Source organism: Aspergillus steynii, assembly GCF_002849105.1.
Source record: "Aspergillus steynii IBT 23096 chromosome Unknown P170scaffold_1, whole genome shotgun sequence".
Classification (NCBI taxonomy): domain Eukaryota; kingdom Fungi; phylum Ascomycota; class Eurotiomycetes; order Eurotiales; family Aspergillaceae; genus Aspergillus; species Aspergillus steynii.
In genome coordinates this window covers 25,182-47,482 of record NW_020194398.1, presented here as the reverse complement: position 1 = coordinate 47,482, position 22,301 = coordinate 25,182, and the positions used below count along the sequence as shown (strand labels likewise).

General features: G+C 57.8%; 11 protein-coding genes and 1 non-coding gene across 12 annotated transcripts; 6 read left to right on the top strand and 6 right to left on the bottom strand.

Annotated features, from left to right (window-relative positions):
* Window positions 1-127: 127 nt before the first annotated feature.
* On the top strand, window positions 128-1,478 carry P170DRAFT_347903 (glycosyltransferase family 69 protein; the record flags this gene model as incomplete). The annotated part of the gene is made up of 3 exons (XM_024843656.1): window positions 128-715; window positions 782-1,007; window positions 1,063-1,478. 3 exons carry the CDS (start codon window positions 128-130, stop codon window positions 1,476-1,478), a joined length of 1,230 nt encoding a protein of 409 aa, XP_024708907.1.
* A 636-nt stretch (window positions 1,479-2,114) lies between these two features.
* P170DRAFT_420442 (uncharacterized protein) lies at window positions 2,115-2,597 on the top strand (the record flags this gene model as incomplete). The annotated part of the gene is made up of 1 exon (XM_024847295.1): window positions 2,115-2,597. One exon carries the CDS (start codon window positions 2,115-2,117, stop codon window positions 2,595-2,597), a length of 483 nt encoding a protein of 160 aa, XP_024708906.1.
* A 459-nt stretch (window positions 2,598-3,056) lies between these two features.
* Window positions 3,057-4,475, bottom strand: P170DRAFT_451657 (uncharacterized protein; the record flags this gene model as incomplete). Its single annotated transcript, XM_024851208.1, has 5 exons — window positions 3,057-3,223; window positions 3,284-3,781; window positions 3,892-4,062; window positions 4,133-4,243; window positions 4,299-4,475. Coding segments are annotated over 5 exons (1,122 nt in total), but the record flags the coding sequence as incomplete, so codon positions are not given.
* A 778-nt stretch (window positions 4,476-5,253) lies between these two features.
* P170DRAFT_469090 (Zn(II)2Cys6 transcription factor) lies at window positions 5,254-7,684 on the top strand (the record flags this gene model as incomplete). The annotated part of the gene is made up of 7 exons (XM_024852593.1): window positions 5,254-5,298; window positions 5,406-5,429; window positions 5,495-5,990; window positions 6,042-6,358; window positions 6,477-6,896; window positions 6,962-7,194; window positions 7,252-7,684. The coding sequence occupies 7 exons, from the start codon at window positions 5,254-5,256 to the stop codon at window positions 7,682-7,684; spliced, it is 1,968 nt and encodes a 655-aa protein (XP_024708904.1).
* Window positions 7,685-7,847: 163 nt separating this feature from the next.
* On the bottom strand, window positions 7,848-8,817 carry P170DRAFT_431427 (putative short chain dehydrogenase). The gene has a single exon (XM_024848035.1). It carries the CDS (start codon window positions 8,678-8,680, stop codon window positions 7,916-7,918), a length of 765 nt encoding a protein of 254 aa, XP_024708903.1. The 5' UTR covers window positions 8,681-8,817; the 3' UTR covers window positions 7,848-7,915.
* Window positions 8,818-8,966: 149 nt separating this feature from the next.
* P170DRAFT_431425 (alpha/beta hydrolase) lies at window positions 8,967-10,394 on the top strand. The gene has a single exon (XM_024848034.1). It carries the CDS (start codon window positions 9,271-9,273, stop codon window positions 10,210-10,212), a length of 942 nt encoding a protein of 313 aa, XP_024708902.1. The 5' UTR covers window positions 8,967-9,270; the 3' UTR covers window positions 10,213-10,394.
* An 89-nt stretch (window positions 10,395-10,483) lies between these two features.
* On the bottom strand, window positions 10,484-10,556 carry P170DRAFT_t1. The gene has a single exon. It is a non-coding gene; the product is annotated as a tRNA-Thr (tRNA).
* Window positions 10,557-10,744: 188 nt separating this feature from the next.
* On the bottom strand, window positions 10,745-11,609 carry P170DRAFT_504541 (uncharacterized protein; the record flags this gene model as incomplete). The annotated part of the gene is made up of 4 exons (XM_024854209.1): window positions 10,745-10,963; window positions 11,010-11,186; window positions 11,251-11,328; window positions 11,388-11,609. The coding sequence occupies 4 exons, from the start codon at window positions 11,607-11,609 to the stop codon at window positions 10,745-10,747; spliced, it is 696 nt and encodes a 231-aa protein (XP_024708901.1).
* Window positions 11,610-11,729: 120 nt separating this feature from the next.
* On the bottom strand, window positions 11,730-13,476 carry P170DRAFT_396073 (putative MFS transporter). The gene is made up of 6 exons (XM_024846102.1): window positions 13,159-13,476; window positions 12,534-13,108; window positions 12,278-12,467; window positions 12,156-12,228; window positions 12,041-12,095; window positions 11,730-11,974 (listed from the first exon to the last, which is right to left on the bottom strand). Exons 1-6 carry the CDS (start codon window positions 13,398-13,400, stop codon window positions 11,802-11,804), a joined length of 1,308 nt encoding a protein of 435 aa, XP_024708900.1. The 5' UTR covers window positions 13,401-13,476; the 3' UTR covers window positions 11,730-11,801.
* Window positions 13,477-13,824: 348 nt separating this feature from the next.
* Window positions 13,825-16,087, bottom strand: P170DRAFT_504539 (transcription factor domain-containing protein; the record flags this gene model as incomplete). Its single annotated transcript, XM_024854208.1, has 6 exons — window positions 13,825-14,464; window positions 14,540-14,875; window positions 14,945-15,121; window positions 15,189-15,355; window positions 15,412-15,989; window positions 16,051-16,087. The coding sequence occupies 6 exons, from the start codon at window positions 16,085-16,087 to the stop codon at window positions 13,831-13,833; spliced, it is 1,929 nt and encodes a 642-aa protein (XP_024708899.1). The 3' UTR covers window positions 13,825-13,830.
* Window positions 16,088-16,451: 364 nt separating this feature from the next.
* P170DRAFT_371683 (uncharacterized protein) lies at window positions 16,452-19,030 on the top strand. The gene is made up of 4 exons (XM_024845179.1): window positions 16,452-16,724; window positions 16,788-16,899; window positions 16,965-17,677; window positions 17,738-19,030. The coding sequence occupies exons 1-4, from the start codon at window positions 16,513-16,515 to the stop codon at window positions 18,978-18,980; spliced, it is 2,280 nt and encodes a 759-aa protein (XP_024708898.1). The 5' UTR covers window positions 16,452-16,512; the 3' UTR covers window positions 18,981-19,030.
* A 211-nt stretch (window positions 19,031-19,241) lies between these two features.
* P170DRAFT_371682 (Zn(II)2Cys6 transcription factor) lies at window positions 19,242-22,208 on the top strand. The gene is made up of 8 exons (XM_024845178.1): window positions 19,242-19,344; window positions 19,412-19,534; window positions 19,593-19,825; window positions 19,888-20,429; window positions 20,496-20,769; window positions 20,823-20,998; window positions 21,120-21,300; window positions 21,357-22,208. Exons 1-8 carry the CDS (start codon window positions 19,292-19,294, stop codon window positions 21,869-21,871), a joined length of 2,097 nt encoding a protein of 698 aa, XP_024708897.1. The 5' UTR covers window positions 19,242-19,291; the 3' UTR covers window positions 21,872-22,208.
* Window positions 22,209-22,301: the final 93 nt, after the last annotated feature.

Sequence of the window (22,301 nt, the reverse complement as noted above, 5' to 3'; positions counted from 1 at the left end):
GTGGTTCTCTGGCCCCTGGTTGGGTTGGGGGCGTCGATGGTCGGTCGCGGCCCATCCCCTTCTCCTGCGCAGCCCGCGATGTGAAGCCTTTCCTCGTCAACGGACCGGACCGTCTCGCGACGTCCTCATGCTTTGGTCTGCTCCTCCGTTGCACCGTTCGGCTCGGTGCCCGACCCTCTGGCGTCGTCTCCTCCAGCTTTTCGCCGGGGTGGTCGTCGCCGCAAGCCTCTGGGAAGCGCTGGGCGTTCACCACCAATTCCGGCCATCGCTCGATATCCCGGTCGACCAACCGTCTCCACGCGGTCGCATCTACATCGCCAGCATTCAGACCAATACGGAAGCACTCTTGCGTCGCCACTGGAACCATGCCGTGGTGGAACTGGCGCGAACGCTGGGCCCTGACAACGTCTTTGTGAGCGTGTTGGAGAGCGCCAGCGAGGATGATACGCAGGATACGCTGCAGGATCTCGATCACGGCCTGCATCGCTTCGGCATCGCTCGAAATATTACGCTCGGCTTTCCGACACTGAACGAGGATTCGCGGACGGCAGCCAAAGAGCACGGCTGGGTGGCTGACGCGCATCAGAACCAAAAGCAGAGGCGCATACCATACTTGGCCCGCCGGCGCAATGCCTCGCTACAACCTTTCTACAGCCTATTAGCAGACGGAATCACCTTTGATCGGATCCTGTTTCTAGAGGATGTGGTGTTCTCGGTAAGCGGAATTGTTGCCTATCTTCCATCGCTGCTGTCCCGTGTGTCCGCTCACCAGCCGTTCCAGACTGCTGATGTCCTTCGCCTTTTGGACACTAACGGCGGCGATTATGCGGCGGCGTGCGCCCTCGATTTCTTCCAGCCCCCACGATATCACGACGCCGGCGCACTGAGAGACTCGCAGGGCCATCGGCCGATTATGTCCACATGGCCGCTGTTCCGGGCCGCCGACTCGAGACGCGCCATGCAAATCTTGTCGCCCGTTCCCGTGGCGAGCTGTTGGAATGGAATGGGTGCGTGTTTTTTCTATTACGCTCCTCACGGGGCATGCTAACGGTCTGTCTGCAGTCGTCATGCCAGCACATCCTTTCATGGCCGAAACGCCACTGCGATTCCGAGGCATTGCCGACCACTTGGCTGCGGCCCGACTTGAAGGTTCCGAGCGCTGTCTACTGCACGCCGACAACCCTCTGTCAGCTACCCGAGGCGTATATGTGAATCCCCGAGTGCGCGTGGCCTACAGCGGCACGGCGTATGCAGCCGTGCAACCCGTCCGGAACTGGCTGTCCTTTTGGCATGTTCTGGGGTCGTTATGGGAAAGTCGTCTGCGACGCGGTTTGGCCATCCCGTCACCGACTGAATGGAGGATCCGCCGTCGCCTGGCGCGATGGGAAAGTCGAAGCACTTCAAATCGAGAGCCCGGTGGGTTCTGTCTCCTGGACCAGTCACAGGAGTTCCTTCTCTCCGGTGATGCACATTCATAATCTCATGCCTTGTACCTTTGACGGCTCGACAGTCACCGGTGGCTGACTGATTCTTGTCGTTTCTCCCTGGGATATACATTGCTCTTCGGTGACAATCATTATACCATCGTCTTTGCTCTCGTTCGTGGACTGAATATAGCGTAAGATACCCATTTTGATGCCTGTCCTGTCGTGGCTTTAGCAATGAAGGGGTTTTAAACCTACAATAGAGTGTCCACTGGTTCTTGGTGCATATGCACACGGGGCGGCCAAGGCCCGAGGGGGCAACCGAGAAGAGAGCCCAGGACCCACCGAGCATTGATATATGAAGACCAAACGAAGGTGGAATAGAAGTTTAGGCGACGCCGGGCAGATCTGTACGACCCTATTGGCGCCAGCGATGTGAAATCAGGGACATGTTTTGCATCAAACCACGGGAAATACTTCGGATTACCCTCCGACCCTGACTCCTGGCGCACACTAACAGGGCGCCGGCTAAAAATAACCGGCATGCCAGGCAACCGACATGATCTTAGCTATAAAGATGTGGTTGCACTGCATTCATTACTCGCCTTACCGTCCATTATCCCAGTCATTCGTTTCTCCTTTCGCTCGTCTCTCCTTGCCTTTTCTCTTTGCCTCGTCTTTTTGCCTATCATGGTCTCTACCGCCACCACCACTGGTCCCGCTGCCAGCAGCACGAGCTGTGGATCGTCGGCGCAATATGAACTCCCCGTGAAAGACGCTGCCTGCGGTGTCCCCAATACGAACAAATATAAACCTCTCCTTGAGAAGTGCGTCCAACCGGCCGGGGTCCTCGCTTACAATCACGATTGTGCCGTATACGGGCTGGCGGTCGATCAGTCCGTCCAGGATCTCACCGACTGCTTGTATGACGCCGGCGTAGCCTGGAAAGACGTCTGGTGCTACGGCGATACCAATGCCACGGCCACAGCCACTTCCTACCCGACGGCCACTACGACCTCCAGCAAGACTCGCACCGCCAGCTCCTCGTCCGCCAGCTCCACGGAAACGTCGGCGGCTACGTCGGTGCACGCCTCCAAGGGCCCGATCAACTTGCCGTCCGTCGTGATCCTTTCAACCCTTCTCGCGTCTGTTGCTCTGCTTAGCTTGCAGTGATCAGTGTTGGTTTCTATTGGAATATATTGAACGGGACGTGGGCCATGGCTTGTTGCGGTTACTCGATCTTTGTATATTAACGCTTTGCACTTGATTTTTTAATCCGGGTTTCTTCTTGCAATATATATTGAGTCTTCTATTTGTCACGGCGTTTCTTGTATTTGATCGAGACTACTGTAAAGACCTTTAGCTAGCCAATACAGAAACAAAGCTTGCATGGTGGTTATAGGTCTTATTTGCACATCCACGGTGAATTGAAGACTGGCTACATACCGTAAGCTATTTGGAGGCAACCCCACTGGATCGTGGACCAGATGTCTCGGGTTATATGAAGTCTTAGTGTGTAAGGATATCTTGAAAAGCACTGCGACAAATTAAATGGAAACAATGGAAACAATGGAAAGAAAAAAAAAAGTTCAATTCTTAGCAGAAAGACAGCGACTATCTTCGACTTCCACTGCTCGACCTACAAACGCCCCTTTGGTTATCGCAACGTCTTCTTGCAGAGTGACCTCGTGGGCTGCCAAATCCATCTTTTCCTTGGTCGCTGGCAGCTGTGTCGATGATGCAGACATAAGATAGATCGGAAATCGGAAGTCAAAGACAACCAGCCGTGAAGGGAGTGTCTGGACTCGTGAGGTGGTTAGCCAGCTCTTTCCTTCCCATTGATTTCAGTTCGTCCTTACCGGCGATGTTTGAAAGCGAAATCCGAGCCGCACTTCCAGCCGATGCGTCCGGCGCAAATTGCAGGTCTCAAAGCTGGACGTCGCCCTGTCCGGCAAAGAATGCGAGCTCCAAAGGTCGCTCGACACCCACACGGGTCGGTTGCCGCGCTCGACCACCATCGATCGGCCCAAGTTCGCCACGGTTTGCACCACCCAGACCTGTGCCAAGTGCTCGGCGCCCTCCTGCACCCGGGCCTGAGTGGTTTCGACGAGCATCGTTTGAAAGTCGTCTAGTCGCACGGAACACGGTGTGGAACTGATGCGGGTGAGGGCGACTTGCAGCGGGATGGGATGTCTGCGCAGGAGGCCCGGTCCATGTGATAATCGCGTCTCGATGTGGAACGAAACGGGCTGAGTGGTCCCGAGAACCTCGGGGTCCAGCGTTACGGATTGAATTTGTTTGGAAGGTGGCTGCCGAGGAAGAGGATCTGACAGAGGCTGGAAGGTGATGGCACAGTTCTGGTGGGATAGTCAGTCTTTACCAAGCTCTTGTCTGCGTGGTACCTCCGACTGCAGGGCGTTCACTCAACTGTTCTCTCGCACCGCTTGAAGCGCCCACCGGGAATCACCTCCGCGTCGAGTCTATATTGAATCTCGCCGGATGTGCCAATAGTCCCCGTCGACGGGGGAAGCCGTCGCAACAGGTGCACGGCGGGAGATCGAGGACGCCGCATGCTGGCACAGGTCACCTCGGATGTCTCGCCACGCTCCGTTTTATAACATTCCGATACTTGGGAAAACTTGATGTTCATCAGTATTGCATAAAAAGTCCCGGTCGCCGAAACAAGGATTTCAAGATCTCGAACCCACAGGAATTGAAAACGGAAATCGATGCGTGCCTGCGCCAATCGTTAAGCCGGGATGGCCGGGAAGCTGGGCAATTGCTGCAGGAGGAAAGACTCTTTGGCTTCGGCGAAAAAGCTGCTCCCAATTAGCATGCTTCTAGAACAGTGCGGGCTAAGCGCCGAATACAAACCTCATGATGCTCGTTAAGTCGTCCGTCTTTCAACGAGGTTGTTGCAGTGCCTGACAATGTAACAACAACGCCAGATATCTGTAACGGAGTGGCGCTGCACAAGACTAACTGACCAGACACCACGTCGTGGTTGCTATAGACGGGCTTGTCTCTGCTCAGTTGAATGTGAAGGTTCATGGTGGACGTCGAATGTGTCAATGAACGACCAATTCGCATATGTCCGCGTATTCTGGGGATCTATTCTCGTTCCTAGCACTACTTTTTAACGGGCAGTCCGTGTTCAACAATGAGAATATTCGGGAAAGAAAAAAAAAAAAAAAAAAAAAAGGACATACCATGGTCCGAGAAGTGATGACACGGCCTGTCTCAGCTAAGCCTTCGAGTTTTCCTCTTGGACGTGAAGCCATTGAGACGAAACAACATTGGCAGTAGACCACGACTATTTCTGACCGGCGGACTCTAGCAGAGCATCCGATACTTCGCCTTGGGACTATGTAGTAGTCGACGGAGACGATGGATGCCATGATAGGCTGACCCCGGATCCCCCACTAACCCAGTCTGCTCGGACAGGGCGAGCCAATGGCCATTGAGGCCGCTGAGGCCGACTATAATTAACTGGATTCCACGGAGTCCACGGCGTCCACCGGTGCTGGACAGTTTCCACTGTGGCTCCGACGAGGCCGAACGAGGGCTTCCGATTGCTCCGTGACCGAGACAGCCCTAGCCCTAGCGGCTCTTGGCCAGCCAATCAGCGCCCCCGCGAAAACCCTGAAGTGGCCCAATCGGGAAGACGCAGCGACATGGAGAACATCGTGACATCGTGACTATCGTCGACCAGGAGCCAAGCTGGCTCAAACTCTGCAGCTGAAAGGGACACGAGACAGGGCAGTGCTCGATTCAGCATCGGAGATAAAAGACATGCGCTGGCCTCGTTGATATGCACGCCATATCTGCCATGTCCACGCCATCGTCGGTGGACTCTCGACCCCAACATCCTGCAGTAAGTGGCCACCCCCTTTGTTTTCCTCTCTTCTGCTCGGCTTTCGTTCTTGGGATTGCAGGAGCCCTGTGGAAATGACGATTTCACAACTGACCCAACTATCGCAGTGCGACCTGTGCCATGCGCGAAAGGTACTAGAAGATAGAAGATAGAATCTACAATCTACAATCGGCTGAAGAAACTAACGGTCCTGCAGGTACGTTGTGATCGACAGGATCCCTGTGGGAACTGCCAGGACGCCAATACGGCATGCCGTCGTCAGCGACCTCCTCGCCGGCATCGCAAGGAATTAGTCCGACGCAGTCCTAATCCGCAGACCCGTTCGTCTCGGGAGTCGCGACCCATCCAGCCGGCTCTGCAGCAACCCGAGGAGCCGTCGTTGGACTCCGGGGCATCCCATGCGTCTCGCATGGATAAGGGGCGGCATCCGTCGCACGCGCCTTCGGAGCCGCAGGGCTGGATCTCGCTTGTGCCCTTGACCGATGCCCAGATCTCCGGCACCTTGTATCAGTTTGATTGCGTGCCTGGTCTAACCCTCGATCGGCGCCAGGCTCTCGAATCGGCTCTGCGCGTGGCCAGCAACGTCTCGGAAAGCGTCGACAGCGCAGGCGAGGGGAGTAGTATACCTCCATCTGGAGCAGACGGGTCGTCTAAGATCCCCGGTGCGGAATTCCTGTCCTGGATGCTACGAGGTACTCGATCGATCCCCCGTTCTATCCGTGGCAGGTCTGACACTAGCGAAGACATCGAATGCGATCGATTCGGCGCATTCGTGCAAGATTATTTCCGCCACGTCTCCCTTCCTTCACTCAAGAAGATGGGCCTGGCTCTCTTGCGTCGAGAGGTGTCGGCCCCGACTTCGACCATCTACACCGTCTGTGTTAATGCCGTGGCATACAAATTCTTGACTACCGTCCTGACCATCGACGGTGCAGAAGGTCTGACCGAGGAACTTCGCGCCAGTGCGCAGGAATATCGAGCCAGCGCGCAGGCCGCGTTGAAGCAAATTCCCCTGGTGGCTCCGCCATCTCTAGCCCTCTTGCAGGCCATGTTATGTGGCGTAAGCTCTCTCTCTCTCTCTCTCTCTCTCTCTCTCTCTCTCTCTTTTTTCATTTCTTTTTAGCCTCTGCCTGGATCTACTTATATGGGTGTATTTGGACGAACTGACTGGTTTACAGATTTTCCTTCATCAGGGCTCTGGCGACACGACGTTATGCTGGGGCCTGACGAAGGCAGCTTGCCGGGCGTGTCTGGACCTGGGCCTGGATGCCGCCGTCCTGCAGGGCACCAGTGTCAGCTCGGAGGCCTACTACTGTTTTCTGTGGTGTTATATGCTCGATAAAAACTACGCCTCCAAGACCGGTCGCTGTCGATCCTCGCTGAACGTGTCGCTGGGGACGGACCTGCAGAGCTCGCCCTTTCCCGGCGTGCCCATGGCCGGCCTCCTCGAAGTCTACGTCGACCTGGCACGCATCCAAGCCGTGCTGCTCCCGTACTTGGAGGGTTCATCGGCCAACTGTCGGGAGACTGCCGTCTTTGACGATGTGGGCGACGAATTGTTATCGAAAATGAACCAGATCCATTCGAAGATTGACCATGTAAGCAAGTCCAGGCGGTGCCATCTTCCTCCACCCTTTATGCAGGACCTAATCAGCCCACATAGATCGCATCTCCGTCGCCTCTCTGGAAAGGCCTGGACATGCAGAGCGAAATTGCAGCACTAGAGTTCTCCTTCCACTCGGTCATGACAGCCATCTTTCATCTAAGACAGGTCACTTCTAGCCAGACCGCCGCATCTACCGAGCTATATCTGCAGTCGGCGCGTCAGCCCTTGTCAGCACTCGTGTCCATGTGTCTGTCCTGCGACAAGCAAAGCACGGTGGCCTTCCTCCATTGGTATGCGACTGTTCCTCCCGCGATCGAGAGCAACGTGACTGACTTGCTCCGTTCCAGGACCTTACTGTTCTACCCTCTCACGGCGTATTTTGCGCTATTCTGTAATGTCGTCACGACGGCCAACGTGGCAGACTTTCAACTCCTTAGCACCATTGCCGACTGCTTGGTGCACAGCGGCGCGATCAGTCCGCCGATTGCGCAGCTCCAGAGTCTCTTTCGCAAGCTGGTCTCGCTGGCCCAGTGCTTCCTCCCGGGACATCGCCGTTCGATCGCCGACGAGGCTGCCACGATGCCAGCCCACGTGCCTTCGGAGGATGCTCGCGCCTGGCCCTCCTGGCCATACTGGGGTGAGGCCGGTGCAGGGTTTCCCGCCGCTATGGTGGCACCGGGGAAGGATGACAACGCGTCTTTTCTGGACTTTCCTGCCTGGGATCCGTTTCTTGTGGTCAACGAGAACCATACATTCATCGAAAATGGTCTAGGGAGCTGACATCAGTCGTCTTCATCGGTGACTATCTATTAGAACACGGTGGGGGCGGCGTCCTTTCTGTAAAAATGTCCTATTCCAGATCAATCTACCCTGTAAGGAGACCACCAGATGTCCAGATGTCCAATTTGGTTGCCAGATTGTGTCATAGGCTCGGGTCCCCTTCCGCAAAACCACGCCCAAGGCGAATGGAATGAACTATCATCCATTGCTATTTACAACTTCTGTCCCCCATCAGTGCACCTGCAGCGACGCCAAACCTCCATCCAGCACCACCTGCGAGCCCGTCGTGAACGTGGCATCGAAGCCCAAGAAGAGAACGGCGCGGGCAATTTCCTCGGGGTCCCCGATACGTCCCAGCGGCGTCGCCTGGACGCCCTCGCCCTCGAAAGCCGCGCGATCGTCGGCGGACGCGCTGGCCACGCCCATGGTCGGCGTGCGCACGAACCCGGGGGACACGGCGTTGACGCGAACGCCGTGTCCCGTCAGCTCGGCCGCCAACGTCTGCACCAGCGATTGCACGGCGGCTTTTGCGGCCGCGTAGGTGGCCATGCCGGGGATGCCCACCTGGTTGGCCACGGAGGTGGTGAAGACCAGGGCGCCGCCGTCTTTCACAAGAGGCGCCAGCTTTTGCGCGGCAAAGAAGGCCCCAAAGACGTTGGTGTCGAAGGTTCGTCGGAAGGAGTCCTCCGTCACCGTGTGGAAGGGCTCCAGCGCCGCATACCCGGCGTTGATGAAGATCAGATCCACCCGGGCTCCGGGACCGAAGAAGGTATCTGCCACGGGGATCAGATCAGCGATGGCGGTCACGGAGGATATGTCGCAGGCCACGACGTGAGCCTGATGTCCGAGTTGCTCCTGGGCCGTGCAAATGGGGTCGGGACTGCGGCCGGTGACGAGAACCTGAGCTCCGCGGTCGACAAGGAGCTGGGCAGTCGACAGGCCAATGCCGTGGCTGCCACCGATTATAATAGCTTTCTTGCCGGAGTAGGACACCATTGGAATGGTCTCTATACAATGAACGTGATTTATTCGAAGAGAGCTTGGGATGAGCGAGTCTGGGAAGCTCTCGACCCCGGCTTTGCAGGCACGTTAATATACTCTCCAACTAGAAACCCCGGAAGCAACCATCCCGCGCTCTATTTCCAAGCAGTGAGTCAAAGAGAGAGGCATGCATGATGCCACGGTCGTTCGGGCCCTTGTCGTCTTCGTATCCGGCGCGCCGTGTCCCTTGGCGGCGTCACCTTCTCGCCAGGGACTCAGGCAGTTGACAAATGCCATACCAGGAGGGGTTGGATCGTAGACTTGGGTGGATCTATTGTTGTTGTTGACCTCATGGCGAGTCTGGGTCGTGTCTGGGGAGCCAGCTTAGGGCAACGGCAGTCACCTGGCACTCTTCACGATGCGTTCTCCGGGCTTCCCCCAACGACGAGGGTTACATCAAGCAACGACTGGATGTCGTTAGTCATCGGAATGGCCCAAGAATCGACGCAGAGTCTGATTGGCGACGGCTGACGCTAGGAATGAGTCGCCCGACGTCTCCGCCCGCAGTCGAGGGGGTCTGTCGTGTCCACTTCACGTCGCAAACCATGGAGCCCCCCGAATCGCTGGTTGATATCGGATCCCACCGTCTTTTTCTCTCCCTGCAGGGCACCCCACGGGCTCTCGGCAGCCCGCTGGTTGTCTTTCTGGCGGGCGCCGGCGACGTGTGCGTTTCGTTCGGGGCCGTGGCGCGAGTCGTCGGCCAATTCGCGCCCACGATGCTGTACGACCGGTCGGGGCTGGGGCGCAGTCAGGATGGTCCGGATCCGCCGCGCGCGACGACCGCCGCCCGGGAACTGCGTCGGCTGCAGGAGCGCGCCGGACTCGAGCCTCCGTTTCTCCTGGTGGCACATTCGTACGGCGGCATTGTCGCCCGCGAGTACCTGGAGCGGTACCCCGACGCGGTGGCCGGGCTGGTGCTGGTCGACGCGGCGACGGAGCAGCAGGTCGAGCTGATCGACGACGAGCATCGCCAGGCCATCAACGCCGTCATGGGGGACGTGAACTTCGCCCGGGTCATCGGCTTGCGCGACGGGGCCCGTCTTTCCCGCGACGAATGGCGCACGCGCGCGGCCGGCATCGCTCGCGGCCTGTCGACGTGGCAGGAAGAGGCCGCCGCCGTGCATGAGATCTGCGAGACGCTGGGACGGAAAGACCAATATCGCCGGCACATCCTGGGAATGAAGCCGCTGGCCGTGGTACGAGCCCGCAGCTCGCTGGACTACGAACGCATTTACGCGGCCGGGGTGGCGGCCGGCCACGGCACCGACGCTCAACGCACCACCTTTCGCCAATTGCTGGATCGCTGGGACTCGGTGGACGGGGCAATGCAAAAGGCGCAGCTCCAACTGTCGTCGACCCATCGTTTCATCGACGTGCCGGACTGCGGTCATCATGTCCATTTGATCCGTCCTGAGTTGGTGGCAACGCAGGTGCAGTGGGTGCTAGACGGCATTTTGTCCTCGAACCAGCCGCTGGAAAAGCTTTGATGAGAGTTTGGGTTGCCAGGGAAGGGCCAGTTACATGTATGCATGAACGGTGGTGAGCTTAATGTTCCATACAAGTATTTATTGCAAGTAGACGGGGTCCGCTGCGAGGATATATATATCGATAGGATGAAGACGTACACATACATCCGCTCCACTATGCAGCAAGAACAAGACCACATCACACATACACACACATATATATATATTATCATATTAGTCAATGCACTGTTGTCCGACTTAGAAGGATGGACGCAAAAAAACAAAAAGGGAATGCTCACACTCGGATTCGAACCGAGGATCTCATGATTACTAGTCATGCGCTTTACCAACTAAGCCATGCGAGCGATTGATATCTTATGCCTTTCTATTTGACTCTATGAGGGAAGGTCAAAATGGGAGCAATTGATAGGGTTGTCCAGGGAGCCAGTCTACCGTTGTGCACTGCAATTATATCTATACGGGTCTATCTACAGAGGCAGCACGGCCTCCCTTTTTCTACAGATCCGGCGTGACCTGGCGCTCGTCCCAGAGATCAAGCCGACAACGCGTCGCACACGTGCGCCTTGTCATGATCGTAATCCTGGCACAGACTGGTCCACGAGAGCTGGTCGGCGCATCGCGGCTCGTCTTCCGTTTCGACGTCGTCCTCGGGACACGGCGGAATGACGGATTCCCACTGCTCCTGGGTGCGCGGCTTCCACGGCTTCGGTAGCGGCCAGTCGCTGAAGTGCACCAGGTAGGCGCGCGAGAGCTCCGCGTGGGCGTTCCAGACCTCGTCTTTATCCTCGGCCAGATACCGCTGGTGATCGGCGGCGCGAGTACTCGGTCAGGGCGAAGGCATGGAACTTGGTCAGGCTCTTCTGCCAGGTCGGATCCCCGTGCGCCGTGGTCAGCAGGCGAAACGGGCGCAGCTTGACCTGGGGATGCACGGCGCGTATCCTCTGCATCCAGCGGGCCTCGCGCGACGCCGCGTCCTACGGGCCGGTGAGCACGTCGGTCCGAGGCCAAGTCCAGGGGGCCGGGGGAGCTGGAACGAACCTCGTCCCAGTCGGTGGGATAGATCAGCACCATGTCGTATTCGACGGCAAAGCGCCGCAGTTGCGAGAAGTTGATCATCTGCGGGCGAGTGAGTCGGGGCGTCTGGGCTGGCGGCTGGCAGGGCCGTGGGAACTGACCGCATTGCAGCGATAGTCCAGATCGGTGGCATACTGGACGTAGGCAAAGCGTTTCTCGAGCCTCTCGCTGGTCCAATGGGGATCGAGGCCCTGCAGGGTCGACTTGGAGCGGCTCCACGAGGGCACCAGGGCGTCGGAAGCCTTCCAGAAGGCAATCAGCAGCACGCACGAGGCCACGGCGGTGGCAGCGACGACGATGACGCGGCGGGCAGACAGAAGCATGATTCAGGAGACAGAATCACAAAAGACAGAAACATGAAAGGCAGGAGAAAGACAGCAAACCAAAAAAGGTGTCTTGGCAGAGGCTGAGCCAGAAAGGAGTTATGCACAGTCTCAATGACTCCGCGAGTGTGCATCTAATTATGCAGGCCCACTGCCAGCTAATAAGATACATCAGCAAGACAAATTCCAATTCTAATCGCAATGCAGCGCGATGTCCCGCGGCAAAACCAGCCAACTCAGGCCGGCCGCGCCCAGTAGTCCCACCAGCATCGGTTGCAGCACTTGCACGCCCTCGCGCGCCGCGATGATGCCGGTGATGGCCGGGAAGATGGACCCGCCGATCTGTCCCAGCACGAAGACGAACGCTATCGCCGTCAGCAAGGAATTCCGAAGAGCGAATGCAGAGACAGGAGACCCGTCGGGAGCCTTACCGATGGCCGAGGATCGAATCTCGGGGTGGAAGATGCGGGATCCCACGTTGATGCCCTGGCGAGTTCACGGTCAATTCGGAGAGAAACAACAAGGGGAGACAGCGCGTCATCCTACCGTGGCAAAGAAGGGGCCGGATAAGAAGCCCAGAAAACTGACGGCCACGGCGGCGCCCGCGATGTCGGGGACTCTGTCGCACGTTATTTCTCCGAGGTACCATTGTAACAAGGGGCCCCTACAGCCAGAACACGAGCTGCAACCCCACGCACAGCACCGCATAGATGAAGATCATCCTCCGCTCGCCCCATCGATAGGTGGGCTCGGCCAGAGCCAGTCGCCCGAGGAAGGCTCCCCCGTAGAACCCGGTCAGGACGTATCCGATGTTGCTGTCGGCGTCCCGGACGGTGACCAGATACTCCACCATCCAACCTGCGAAGAAGAATGGTCAGCGTGGTGCTCACAAACGGGCAGGGACAGGGAGCTGGGATGCAGCACCGCCGGCCGTGATCGTGGCGCCCAAAAAGAAAAAGAAAAAGAGACTCAGCAGCCAGACCCCCGGGGTCGACAGCGTCGCCCGGATTTCCTTCCACGCCGCCTTGCCGCGTCCCTCGTTGCTCGAGCGGCCGGATGGACGCAACCGGGGGATCCAGGCGAAGTGATGACGGAACGCAAGGGCGACCAGGGCCAGGTTGGCCACCCCGATCCCCAGGGGAAAGGCGTAGAAGAGATTCCACCGGGACGGGGCGTTGGCCGACGCCACGGCGGTCGCGATCAGCGGCCCCACGAGACACCCGGCCATGTACATGGCATGAATGAAGCCGAGGGAGCGGTGGGTGGCGGGCAGCGTGGAGACAAAGATATTGGCGTGCGTGTCGTTGTAGGCCTGGCCGAGGCTGGCGAGAAAGAAGGTGACGGCGTACAGCGGCAGGGGCGGCAACCAGGTTCGCAGCACCTGCGCCAGGATCTGGAGAAGCGCGCCGACGCTGAGAATGGCGCCCAGATCCAGATACTGCGTGACGGAGCTGTTGGAAAAGGCCGCCACGAACCAGCCAAAGAAGGTGCAGGCATACCTGCCCGCGGCATCAGCACCGAGTCGGATGTCGGTTTGGGTCGCACTCACAGAATGGACACCATGTTCGTGTCGATCTCATACGAGCGCATCAGGTGGGGGATGACCGACCCCAAACTGCCGTCATTGACCCCGGCGACAAAGAACGAGAACCCGGCACTGAAGATCTTGAGATACGGCGTCGGCTCGGGGGTAGGCGCTTCCTCCTCGACTCGCGGGTCCGACTCGCCCTGGAGAGAGCCTCGGGCTTGCAGAACAAACCCGGGCGCCTGAGACTGCGTTTCGGTGGCCATCGTGCTCTGACATTCGCTGTGTCAACGGAAATCGCGTGCTGTTGGCGCAAGGGTCGTCTTATACCGAAGTATAAATTGTGGAGGGAAGGGAAGGACGTGCGGAGTACGGAGAAACGGCGGTGGGTCGTGGACCAGAATCCTGCTGCACGATCCAATCCCTGCTGGCCAAGCGACAGGTTAAAACCAGCAGCCATTCACAATCTCACATCTCACATCCGAAGTTGAACCGAGAGACGACGCTGATCGCGCGGAGTTCAGGGGCCGGCTGGCCGAGCTGCTCAATGCGGTAACTGGCTTCATCCCCCCGTCCACATGGATGGATGCCTTAACAGAGTTACAACAGACTGCGTCTTAAAGAATGTCCATTGGGTTTAATCGTGAAAAATCTACGGAGATCGGAGATCGTTTTATTTTATTTTATTTTGTTTTGTCAGGACGGCGAGAACCGAAAGGCGCTGGACTGCTCTCGAGCCTGCAGGTCCTCTTGATTGCCCACGCTGAGAGTCTCGAACATCCCCAGCATATCCCCAATGCTGGTCGCCACGTACCTCGACGGGCTCTCTTTGGAGCCGTCGTTTTCCGCCAGTTTTCGCAGTGCCTCCGCGTACCGATTCCACCGATCCGTCGGGCGCAGCGAGGAGCTTTGCGGCGAACTCGCCTCGAGGCTTTGCAGATCGTGCACCCGGGCACGCACGGACTGACGAAAGATGCGCCAAAGATTGTTCCCGACGCGCGAGCAACTGCTGACGACGGACAGCGAGCTCGTCAGGGAAAGAAAGTCGTGGTCCAACAGCTCGAACGACGGCTGCTCCAGCAGCGTGAAAAGCGCCAACATGATCGTGTACATGGTGTACTGGTGGGCCCGAACGATGCCATATTCGTCGCGATGCAGTCGAACGAGGCCGGCGATCTCGCGAGCCGACGAGAGTGCCATGTCCCATGCCTCGCCACTGACGGTCGTCTCGTATTGCCCCCAGCGCTCCGACGAAGTGGGAGCGTGAAAAGGCAGTTGTCCGCCAAACTCGTTGAGCAGCAGATGGATCAAGAGAGCGTGATACCGCATGCTAGAGGCCGATCGACGTTAGCTTACCCTGGAGCTTACTCTGGCAGACTGGATTTCCCATCAGGTTCGTGCGTACCGCAGGAGAATAATATGGGACGCCGGTCTCTGGGCAGGCGCAAAAGCCGCGGGTAATTCCTCTTCCCATCGGCGAAGCCTGGCGTAGAGCGCCTGCTTTTGCGGCCGGAGATCGAGATCCGGTTCGGAGTGTGAATGGGTGCCGCGCGACATATCCCGGGCAATGACCGAGAGCCGGCAGGCTTCGTCGAAGTACTGGCTCATCCACGACGGCCGAGGGGATTGACTGATCGGATAGGGGGTCCAGACGTCCGTCTCGTCGGTCTCTTCGCGGTTGATCGGACTGACACTCACCTTGAACACCCGACTGGGCCGCAGAAAGTTCGCGTGAACCACCCTGCCGCCGAATCGTATGAAAGTGAGTATGGCAGAAGACACGACCGAAGACGACGGGATTACTACTTACGTGTCAATCTGGAAAAGACCCCAGGCGGTTCGCTTGACCGATGCGATCATGTCCTCCGACATGCGCGACTGATCAAGGTTAAGCTGGGGACTGTTGATGATCCCCAGCGCCTCGGCCATTTCCGTGGCGCGATGAAGCATGGAGTAACCGTGGTCGTCCTCGCCCGACATCGAATACCTGAGCGCCGGTAGTCATCAGTCAGTCCGCGGTGTGCCTGTGTCTCGGGGAGGGCAGTATCGACTACCTTTCATATAAGAGGAGGGTGGCTTGCACCGATGCGAGCCGGACATCGGTCCCCGACTCAAACTGGTGCATTTGCATGTGTTGTTCGGCCTCGGCCAGGAATTGCGTCCCCATCGTCCTAATATCGCCGGGCACGGTATAGGCTTCGGAATAGTATTGCGAGTAGTGCTGCCAATCCAAGTGCGTTAGCGGGGATTCTTCCCAGCCATCCCGGGGGGCCGCACGCATGCATTCGCCAGCAGCGCATTGACGAGGAATTGGCTGCAGAAATCGGAAGAGACGTTGCCCAGGGTAAGATGCTTGACCAGCACGTTGCGGTCCACAAAAGCATAGAACGGATAATCCCAGGTGAAGTACAGCGACACCAAGTGAGAGACTAGGTCGTCGTCGTTCGTCACGCTCGTCCAGGGACGGGCCGGCATTCGGTAAGGAGCATGACGACTGAGTAGCCGGAAGTCCATGACCCTTGGCCGGAACGGTGGCACTCGACTGTACGCCTCCATGCTATACTGAACCGCCTGCAGCTTGCGCAGTGAGGCTTCGTCGTCCGACTCGGCACGCGTGTTGCTCAGTGCATGGCTGATATAGTTGCGGATCTGGCCAAACGGGGCGTTCCCCCGGATCATTTTTAGCAGGACATATGCATCTTGCTCCTGCAACGATCGTAATACCTGCAAGAGGTCCTCGAGGAGATTACTGCCGTGGGTGGATGACCTCGTCCCCTCGGCCGCAGCGCCATGGCGGCAACTTTGGCAAGGGGCAACGGGCGAACACTTTTGCTCATGGGAATTTGCGTTAGCCACTATCGGCCGGAGACGAGGTCGAAGAACTTGCCTGTAGCCCGTAATTGTTGAGACCGGAACAGTCGCTCGAGGCGTCGCTCGCGATGAGCGCCGACATTTTGGGACGCGGCCTATCTAGCAGTGATCTTACAAACAACCTGTGGCTGCGGTGGCTGGTACACCTTTAAGCCGGGAGACTTTTGTTCTGAGAGATCTCCTACGATGGTAAATGTATGAAAGAATCGAATCCGACGTACTAAATCGGCGCAAAAGCCAGAAGAATATTTTTGGCTTTTCGAAAAAAACCTTCCTAATACTTCGAGCAGCACCGATAAAAGAAGAGATCGCCAAAGGCGATGGAAACCAAGCCCGAATGACGTAGGATGACGCCATTTGTCCCTGGTTTCTCCAGGGCCTCAAGCGCCACGGATGAGCTCAGCTTGACCTCAGACCAGCCTGATTGACTTCCCGAGATCTGGACGCACGCACGCTGTTCCCACCGTTCCTCCGGCCAACACTACCGCCACGAGTTTGACTTTCTGCATGGCGACGAGCAAGATGGACACGCACAAGGCTGCCATTCCGCGAAATGCATCACGCGCCGGGGCTCGACAGGCCCGTCGCGTGCCTTTGGCATGCGAAACGTGTCGACAACGGAAGACCAAATGCAGCGGCGACACGCCGGTTTGTCGCCAGTGCAAGGAGATACGCATCTCATGTCACTATCCGATGTCGTGGCGAGATCGGACTAACGCGTATGGCTATCATCCCCTTGTCGCGGCGAGATTCGACCATTGACCAATGCATGAGGCCCTCAGACGAATAGGCCATCTGTCCGAGCAGATTGACAATTACGAGACCCTGCTCAGGGAAATTGGCGCCTACGTTGACGGTCGGGCTGCCGATGATATCGAGAGCACGCTGAGAAAGGTTCGCGCCGAGCCCACGGGGTGGCATTTGCATGCTCGCATTGCTAACGATGCGGAACTATCCAGTACGCCGTGGTCGATGGGAACCAGTCACCTCTATCCCAGCCCAATGCTCCGGGGACCGAGAGGAACGACGAAGACATCCCCAGCTCACCTTTGTCCGTCGGATCACTCGAAGCTAATGACTGTGTCGAAGAGGACTTGAACCGGTCGCCCAGCGCGCGTGCTACGGGGTACGTGGGCAAGAACTCGGAGATCACCTGGCTGCAGACGGTGCAGAGAGAATCCCGCGAGTACTCCCGGCCGTCGAACGAGCCCCCCGAAGACGAGGCGCGGTCGGAAACCTCGCTGCCGGCCGTGAATTATCATCTGGACACGCTGGATATCTCCGTGCCGGGCCCCGTGCAAGTATACCAGATGCCGCCGCGACCGATTGCAGACCGGCTGTTTGACGACTATTTGGACACGGTGCACCCGTCCTTCCCCATCATCAACCGTTCCTTGTTCCGGTCGCAGTTCGAGAAGTTCTTCGGGGATTCGGTGCGGCCGGGCGACAAGTGGCTGGCCATCTTAAACCTCATCTTTGCCATCGCCGCCAAACATGCTCACCTCACCCAGGCGCCCTGGCGGGGGGAAAAGGACGATCATCTGGTCTATCTAACCCGGGCGCGCATTCTCAGCATGAACGGGGACACGCTCTTCAGCCACCCGGAGTTGCAGCAGGTCCAGGTCGAAGGGCTGACGGCCTTCTATCTGCTCGCATGCGATCAAATCAACAGGTGGGTACTTCGCGCAACTGCCGTCTCGACAGTCAACCCACGGTAACGCTCGCGTTCTAGAGCCTGGCGAATTACCTCGCTGGCCATTCGGTCCTCGGTCTCCCTGGGACTCAACTTGAGGGACGCCAGCGGAGCCACCGTGCCGGCGTCGAAGGAAGCGCGCTATCGCGTCTGGTGGTGTCTGTATGCCTTCGAGAACCTGCTGGGCGTCATGACGGGCCGCACGACATGCATCCCCGATGGCATTAGTAAAACACCCTTCCCTCTGCCGCTTCCAGAGGAGCAGTTGTCGTCGCCGATAGCCGCCCGTCTTTTGACCGACTACGAGTTTCATCTGCAATCCGTCGAGTCCTCCTTGGCCTTCCACGAACGGCATCCTCTGGGAGGAAGGCAATTGAGCGAGCAGGGGAACGAGGACAAACGGCTGTGGTTCCAGAGTCTGCCCCCCAGCGCAGCCCTAGGATTCACGTATTACGTGGATCTGGCGGTGATCAACCAGGGGACCGTCAATCACGTCTACTCGCCGGACTGCTGTCTGATCTCCTGGCGCGATATCGAACGCCGCATCCGAATCCAGAAATCTCGAATTGATCTGTGGCAGGCCAATCTTCCTCATGAATACAGTTTAACGCCCTCTGTTGACGCCCGTCCCGCGCTGAACCAGGGCGAGCTTTTTCTCGCCTTCCACCTTTACAGTTCCCGACTGACGCTGAGCCGTCCGTGTCTTTGTCGCCGGGACACGCAGAAGGAGGAATCCTTCAGTCGCGAGATGGCTCGCGTGGCGGTAGATTCGGCGCGCGGAATGCTGGACCTCCTCCCCGACGTCCCTGACGCCGGCTGGCTCTATCAGACCTGTCCCTGGTGGTGTATTCTGCACTACATGATGCAGTCGGCGGCGGTTCTTCTTCTCGAGCTTTCCTGGCGCTGCGTGCACATGCCCGGAGCCGACATGACAATCCTGCAGTACTGCAAGAAAGCCGTCCGGTGGCTTTCCGGCATGTCGGCTCACAGTCATGCGTCTCGTCGCGGCTGGGAGCTGTGCGACCGTAGTCTTCGACGCATCTCCCAGGGCATGGATTACGACGTCAGTGATGTACCCCCGTTCCGCCATGCGCCCTCGTCGCATCTGCCAGCTGACCCTGCACCCCCATCCAACGCCCCCGCGAGGCCCGAGCCTCAAGGGCCGGAATTGTCGTCGTCGCCGCTGTCGACATCGGACTTTCCGTTTGACCCCATCACGGGCGAGTTCCTCCGCTCCTTTTTCCCCGGGGCGGAAGAGCCGGAGGACTGGGACTGCGTGTGAGGGCTGTACATAAAGACATCGAGTGTATATAGTAGAAGATGTAGGTGAAGATACAGATATTGGATAGGATACAGATATCAGAAGATGTAGAAGATACAGGATAAGATAAAGACTCGAAAGGGAAAAGAAACGCGGCGTCGCCCGATGCGGCAAGCGGACCCTCTGCGGGGTTTAGGGCAAGTCCCGTGACGGCGGGTCTCCGCATATCAGAAGTTCAGAAGTCCAGAAGCTCTCAAGTCCAGAACTTCAGACCTTCAGAGCAATCCTTCCTTCCTCCTCCAAGGTCCAGAACCCAGAACCCTCGGTCGGTCATGGCAGCCGACGTGCCGTCCGAACCTCGCAAGTTAAGACGCACCACCAACGCGTGAGCCCCTCCCTTGCTGTCGCGACCGAAGGACGTGGGACGTGAAAGCCTGATGGAGACTCGGTAGATGCGTGGCCTGCCGCCAAAGCAAGATTAAATGCTCGGGCGACGATCCCTGCGCCAACTGCCAGCGTCGCGCCCTTAGTTGCCACTTTGTCGAAGGAGGCAACAAAGTAACCGTGGCCCAGAAGTGCGTCCCTGCCTCCCCTCCCGCGGGCACGATGCCAACCGCTGATCCCATTCTCTAGATACCTTCAGGAGCTTCAGCGGCAGGTGCGCGAGAGACCGCAGTCATCGCCGAGAACCAAACGTACCGCCGACGCGGCGTTTAGACCGGAGACCGAGGCGGCGCCCGTGGCTCCCGGCGCTGACGAGCTGCCTTCGTATCAGACCATTGACCATGGCCGCAGTGTGTGGACCAGCCCGTTCACCTTGCCGTCAAGGACCATCAAGAACACATACAAGAACAAGCGGAACTGGAGTAAGTCCCTCCCGACCGGCCTGACGGGAGCAAAATTCGCTGATGCCCTCGATCCCTGTTAGTCTGGCTGGCTCCCACGTCTGTGTGGTCGTTCACCGCGCGACTGTCGCTGATGATGACCGAGAAGCTGTGCATGCCGTCCCCCTACACGGTTCCCAACTCCCTGGACTGCGATGTCTATCCGTTGCGCTGGCGGCCGGCCGCGTTCGACGATCCGCCAGACATCAGCGGCCTGCCGTCCATTGACCACGCGTTGTATCTCTTCAACACCGTCAAATTCCATCTCCACCAGAATTATCGTTTCTTCGAAGAGGAAACCTTTCTCGCCCACGTGCACGAGTTCTATTTTGGCGCCGCTGCCAAGAAGGCCGCGGAATGTCGGCTCTGGTTTGTCCAGTTCCTGCTGATGCTGGCCTTTGGCAACGCGTTTCTACAATCGCGGGCCACGCAGGACCCACCGGGCTCGAAGTTCTTCGTGCGAGCCATGTCGCTGATGCCCGATCATGCGTCGCTGTGGAAGGATAGTCTACTGGCGACCGAGGTCCTGGCGCTGGCCAGCCTGTACTTATACTGCATTGACCACCGGGAGTCGGCGCACGTCTATGTCAGTATTCCCCACCCCTGCCGATCTCTCGGAATCATTGAGTAATGACCACCGTTGCACTGACAGGTGGGCCAAGCCATCCGTATCGCTCAGATGGACGGACTGCACACGGAGTTGCCGGAGGACGAGCTGGGCGTGGAGACGGTGGCGCGCTGCCGCCATCTTTGGTGGACGCTGTACGTGATGGACCGGCATTTCTCGTCGTCGGTCGGGCTGCCCATGACCACGCAGGACGACGACATCACGACGGTCATCGACCCGCCCAGTGCCTGCTCCCAGCGGGATGCCACCCTCAGCCTGCATGTGAAGTTGTCCCACCTGCTGTCCGTTATTCTCACCTGTAAGTCTCTCGTTTTCCGGGGCCAGTTCGGGAGCTCACTCGTTGGCCTCAAGCGATCTACAAAACGGAAAAGACCGCCTTGGGCACGTTCCTAGAAAAGACGAGATCCATCCTGCAAACGATGGCCGGGCACGCCCAGGAGATCGAAAATATTATTCACCTCAAGTTTCAGAACTCGGTTGATACCATGCCGAGAGGGACGCGTCACATCACGCTGCTGTATCACCAGGTATGATTCCGGAGGCCTCCTTTGGAGCCACAGGCCGGTTGTGTTGGTCGTACGATTTCCGAGCTTGGTGACCTTATCTGTGTTATGTGTAAAGTGCTGTCCCGCTGATGAGGTTTTATAGTGTGTAATCTTCGCCACGCGACCGTTGCTTCTATCGGTTCTGAAAGAACGACTGGACAAGCTTGGGCATGAAGAGGAGGATTGGGAGAGCTTCCTGGCCCCGACAAAGACCCTGATCTCGACGGGGATCAAGTCGGCGGCGAAGACGCTGCAAATCCTTGCGGACGAGGACAGTCTTCTGGGTAAGCCAATCGATGGCGCAGGGTTCAGATCGCCTACGAGCTGACACTCCGCCTAGAAGTCTTCTTGCCCTTCCAACTGGAGTTTACATACGGGGCCGCGATCCTGTTGTTGATGGCGACCACGCTGTTCCCTCATGCGGCGGAAGGACAGAGCTACAGCACCGAGGCGCACGCAATACTAGACGATATGATTTACAGAGGGAATCGCCTGGCGACGGCGCGGAAGACAGAGCTGACCCATCTAGAAGGCCTGTTCCGTGAGCTCGGGGCGCGCATTGAGCGGCGGGGCCTTCAGACGCTGACACTGGCGAGTCCCGACCAAAACATCGGCTTCTTCACGCACGAGACGGGAGAAGACGCGACGCTGACCGACCCGGCCACCTTGACGCCGTCGATGGTTGGAGATCCCGATTGTTCTCCCTCGGGACTGCCGCCGATCGCCAGTAACTTGGAATTTCTGGAAAACATCGGCATTTCGTCCGACGAGTTCCTGTCAATTGTCAACCAGATCGGTAACCCCGTCAGTCACAGCGTCCTGGACCCGGGCCAAGCGCGAAAGTCCGGATATTGACATCATACGTTGATTGTCGGTCTCCCTGCATGCCTCCTTGCCTTTTTGCCCCGAGACTTGATCCACCCAGGCCCTCGTTTAACCCAAGACTGCTTAATTTGAAGAATAGGCCAATTCGATGAACTTACTACGGCCCTAAACAACTCCTGCCAGATTTACGCAGTAGGTAAAAAGTCGACAACCCCTAGCGTCTAGTGATCCTGTCCGCAGTTCGCAAAGAGGATGGGTGAAACCATGTTACCATGGCATCTGTGCTTGTCCATCTGATTCCACCTTCATCCCTTCGATATGGTGCCGGAAGCCGAGCCCGAATTGCAATGAGAGGGCTATATTCTTTGACAAAATTTTGGAAGTTACTCGAGACTCATATTTTCTTGGTTACTGGTTGAAGCGATCGCTGAAATGTGCCGTTCCATACCGCATCCCATAA

Excerpts from the sequence above, each read along its gene's own strand:
- P170DRAFT_431425 (XM_024848034.1), top strand. The coding sequence starts at position 9,271 with ATGGAGCCCCCCGAATCGCTGGTTGATATCGGATCCCACCGTCTTTTT.
- P170DRAFT_396073 (XM_024846102.1), bottom strand. The coding sequence starts at position 13,400 with ATGGCCACCGAAACGCAGTCTCAGGCGCCCGGGTTTGTTCTGCAAGCC. Across the intron at positions 12,468-12,533 it reads CGCCACGATCACGGCCGGCG|GTTGGATGGTGGAGTATCTG; the intron begins GTGCTGCATCCC and ends TCTTCTTCGCAG. Across the intron at positions 11,975-12,040 it reads GATTCGATCCTCGGCCATCG|CGTTCGTCTTCGTGCTGGGA; the intron begins GTAAGGCTCCCG and ends TGACGGCGATAG.
- P170DRAFT_431427 (XM_024848035.1), bottom strand. The coding sequence starts at position 8,680 with ATGGTGTCCTACTCCGGCAAGAAAGCTATTATAATCGGTGGCAGCCAC.
- P170DRAFT_371682 (XM_024845178.1), top strand. The coding sequence starts at position 19,292 with ATGGCAGCCGACGTGCCGTCCGAACCTCGCAAGTTAAGACGCACCACC. Across the intron at positions 19,535-19,592 it reads AAAGTAACCGTGGCCCAGAA|ATACCTTCAGGAGCTTCAGC; the intron begins GTGCGTCCCTGC and ends CCCATTCTCTAG. Across the intron at positions 20,430-20,495 it reads GGGAGTCGGCGCACGTCTAT|GTGGGCCAAGCCATCCGTAT; the intron begins GTCAGTATTCCC and ends TTGCACTGACAG.
- P170DRAFT_371683 (XM_024845179.1), top strand. The coding sequence starts at position 16,513 with ATGGCGACGAGCAAGATGGACACGCACAAGGCTGCCATTCCGCGAAAT. Across the intron at positions 16,900-16,964 it reads TCGAGAGCACGCTGAGAAAG|TACGCCGTGGTCGATGGGAA; the intron begins GTTCGCGCCGAG and ends GGAACTATCCAG. Across the intron at positions 17,678-17,737 it reads GCATGCGATCAAATCAACAG|AGCCTGGCGAATTACCTCGC; the intron begins GTGGGTACTTCG and ends CTCGCGTTCTAG.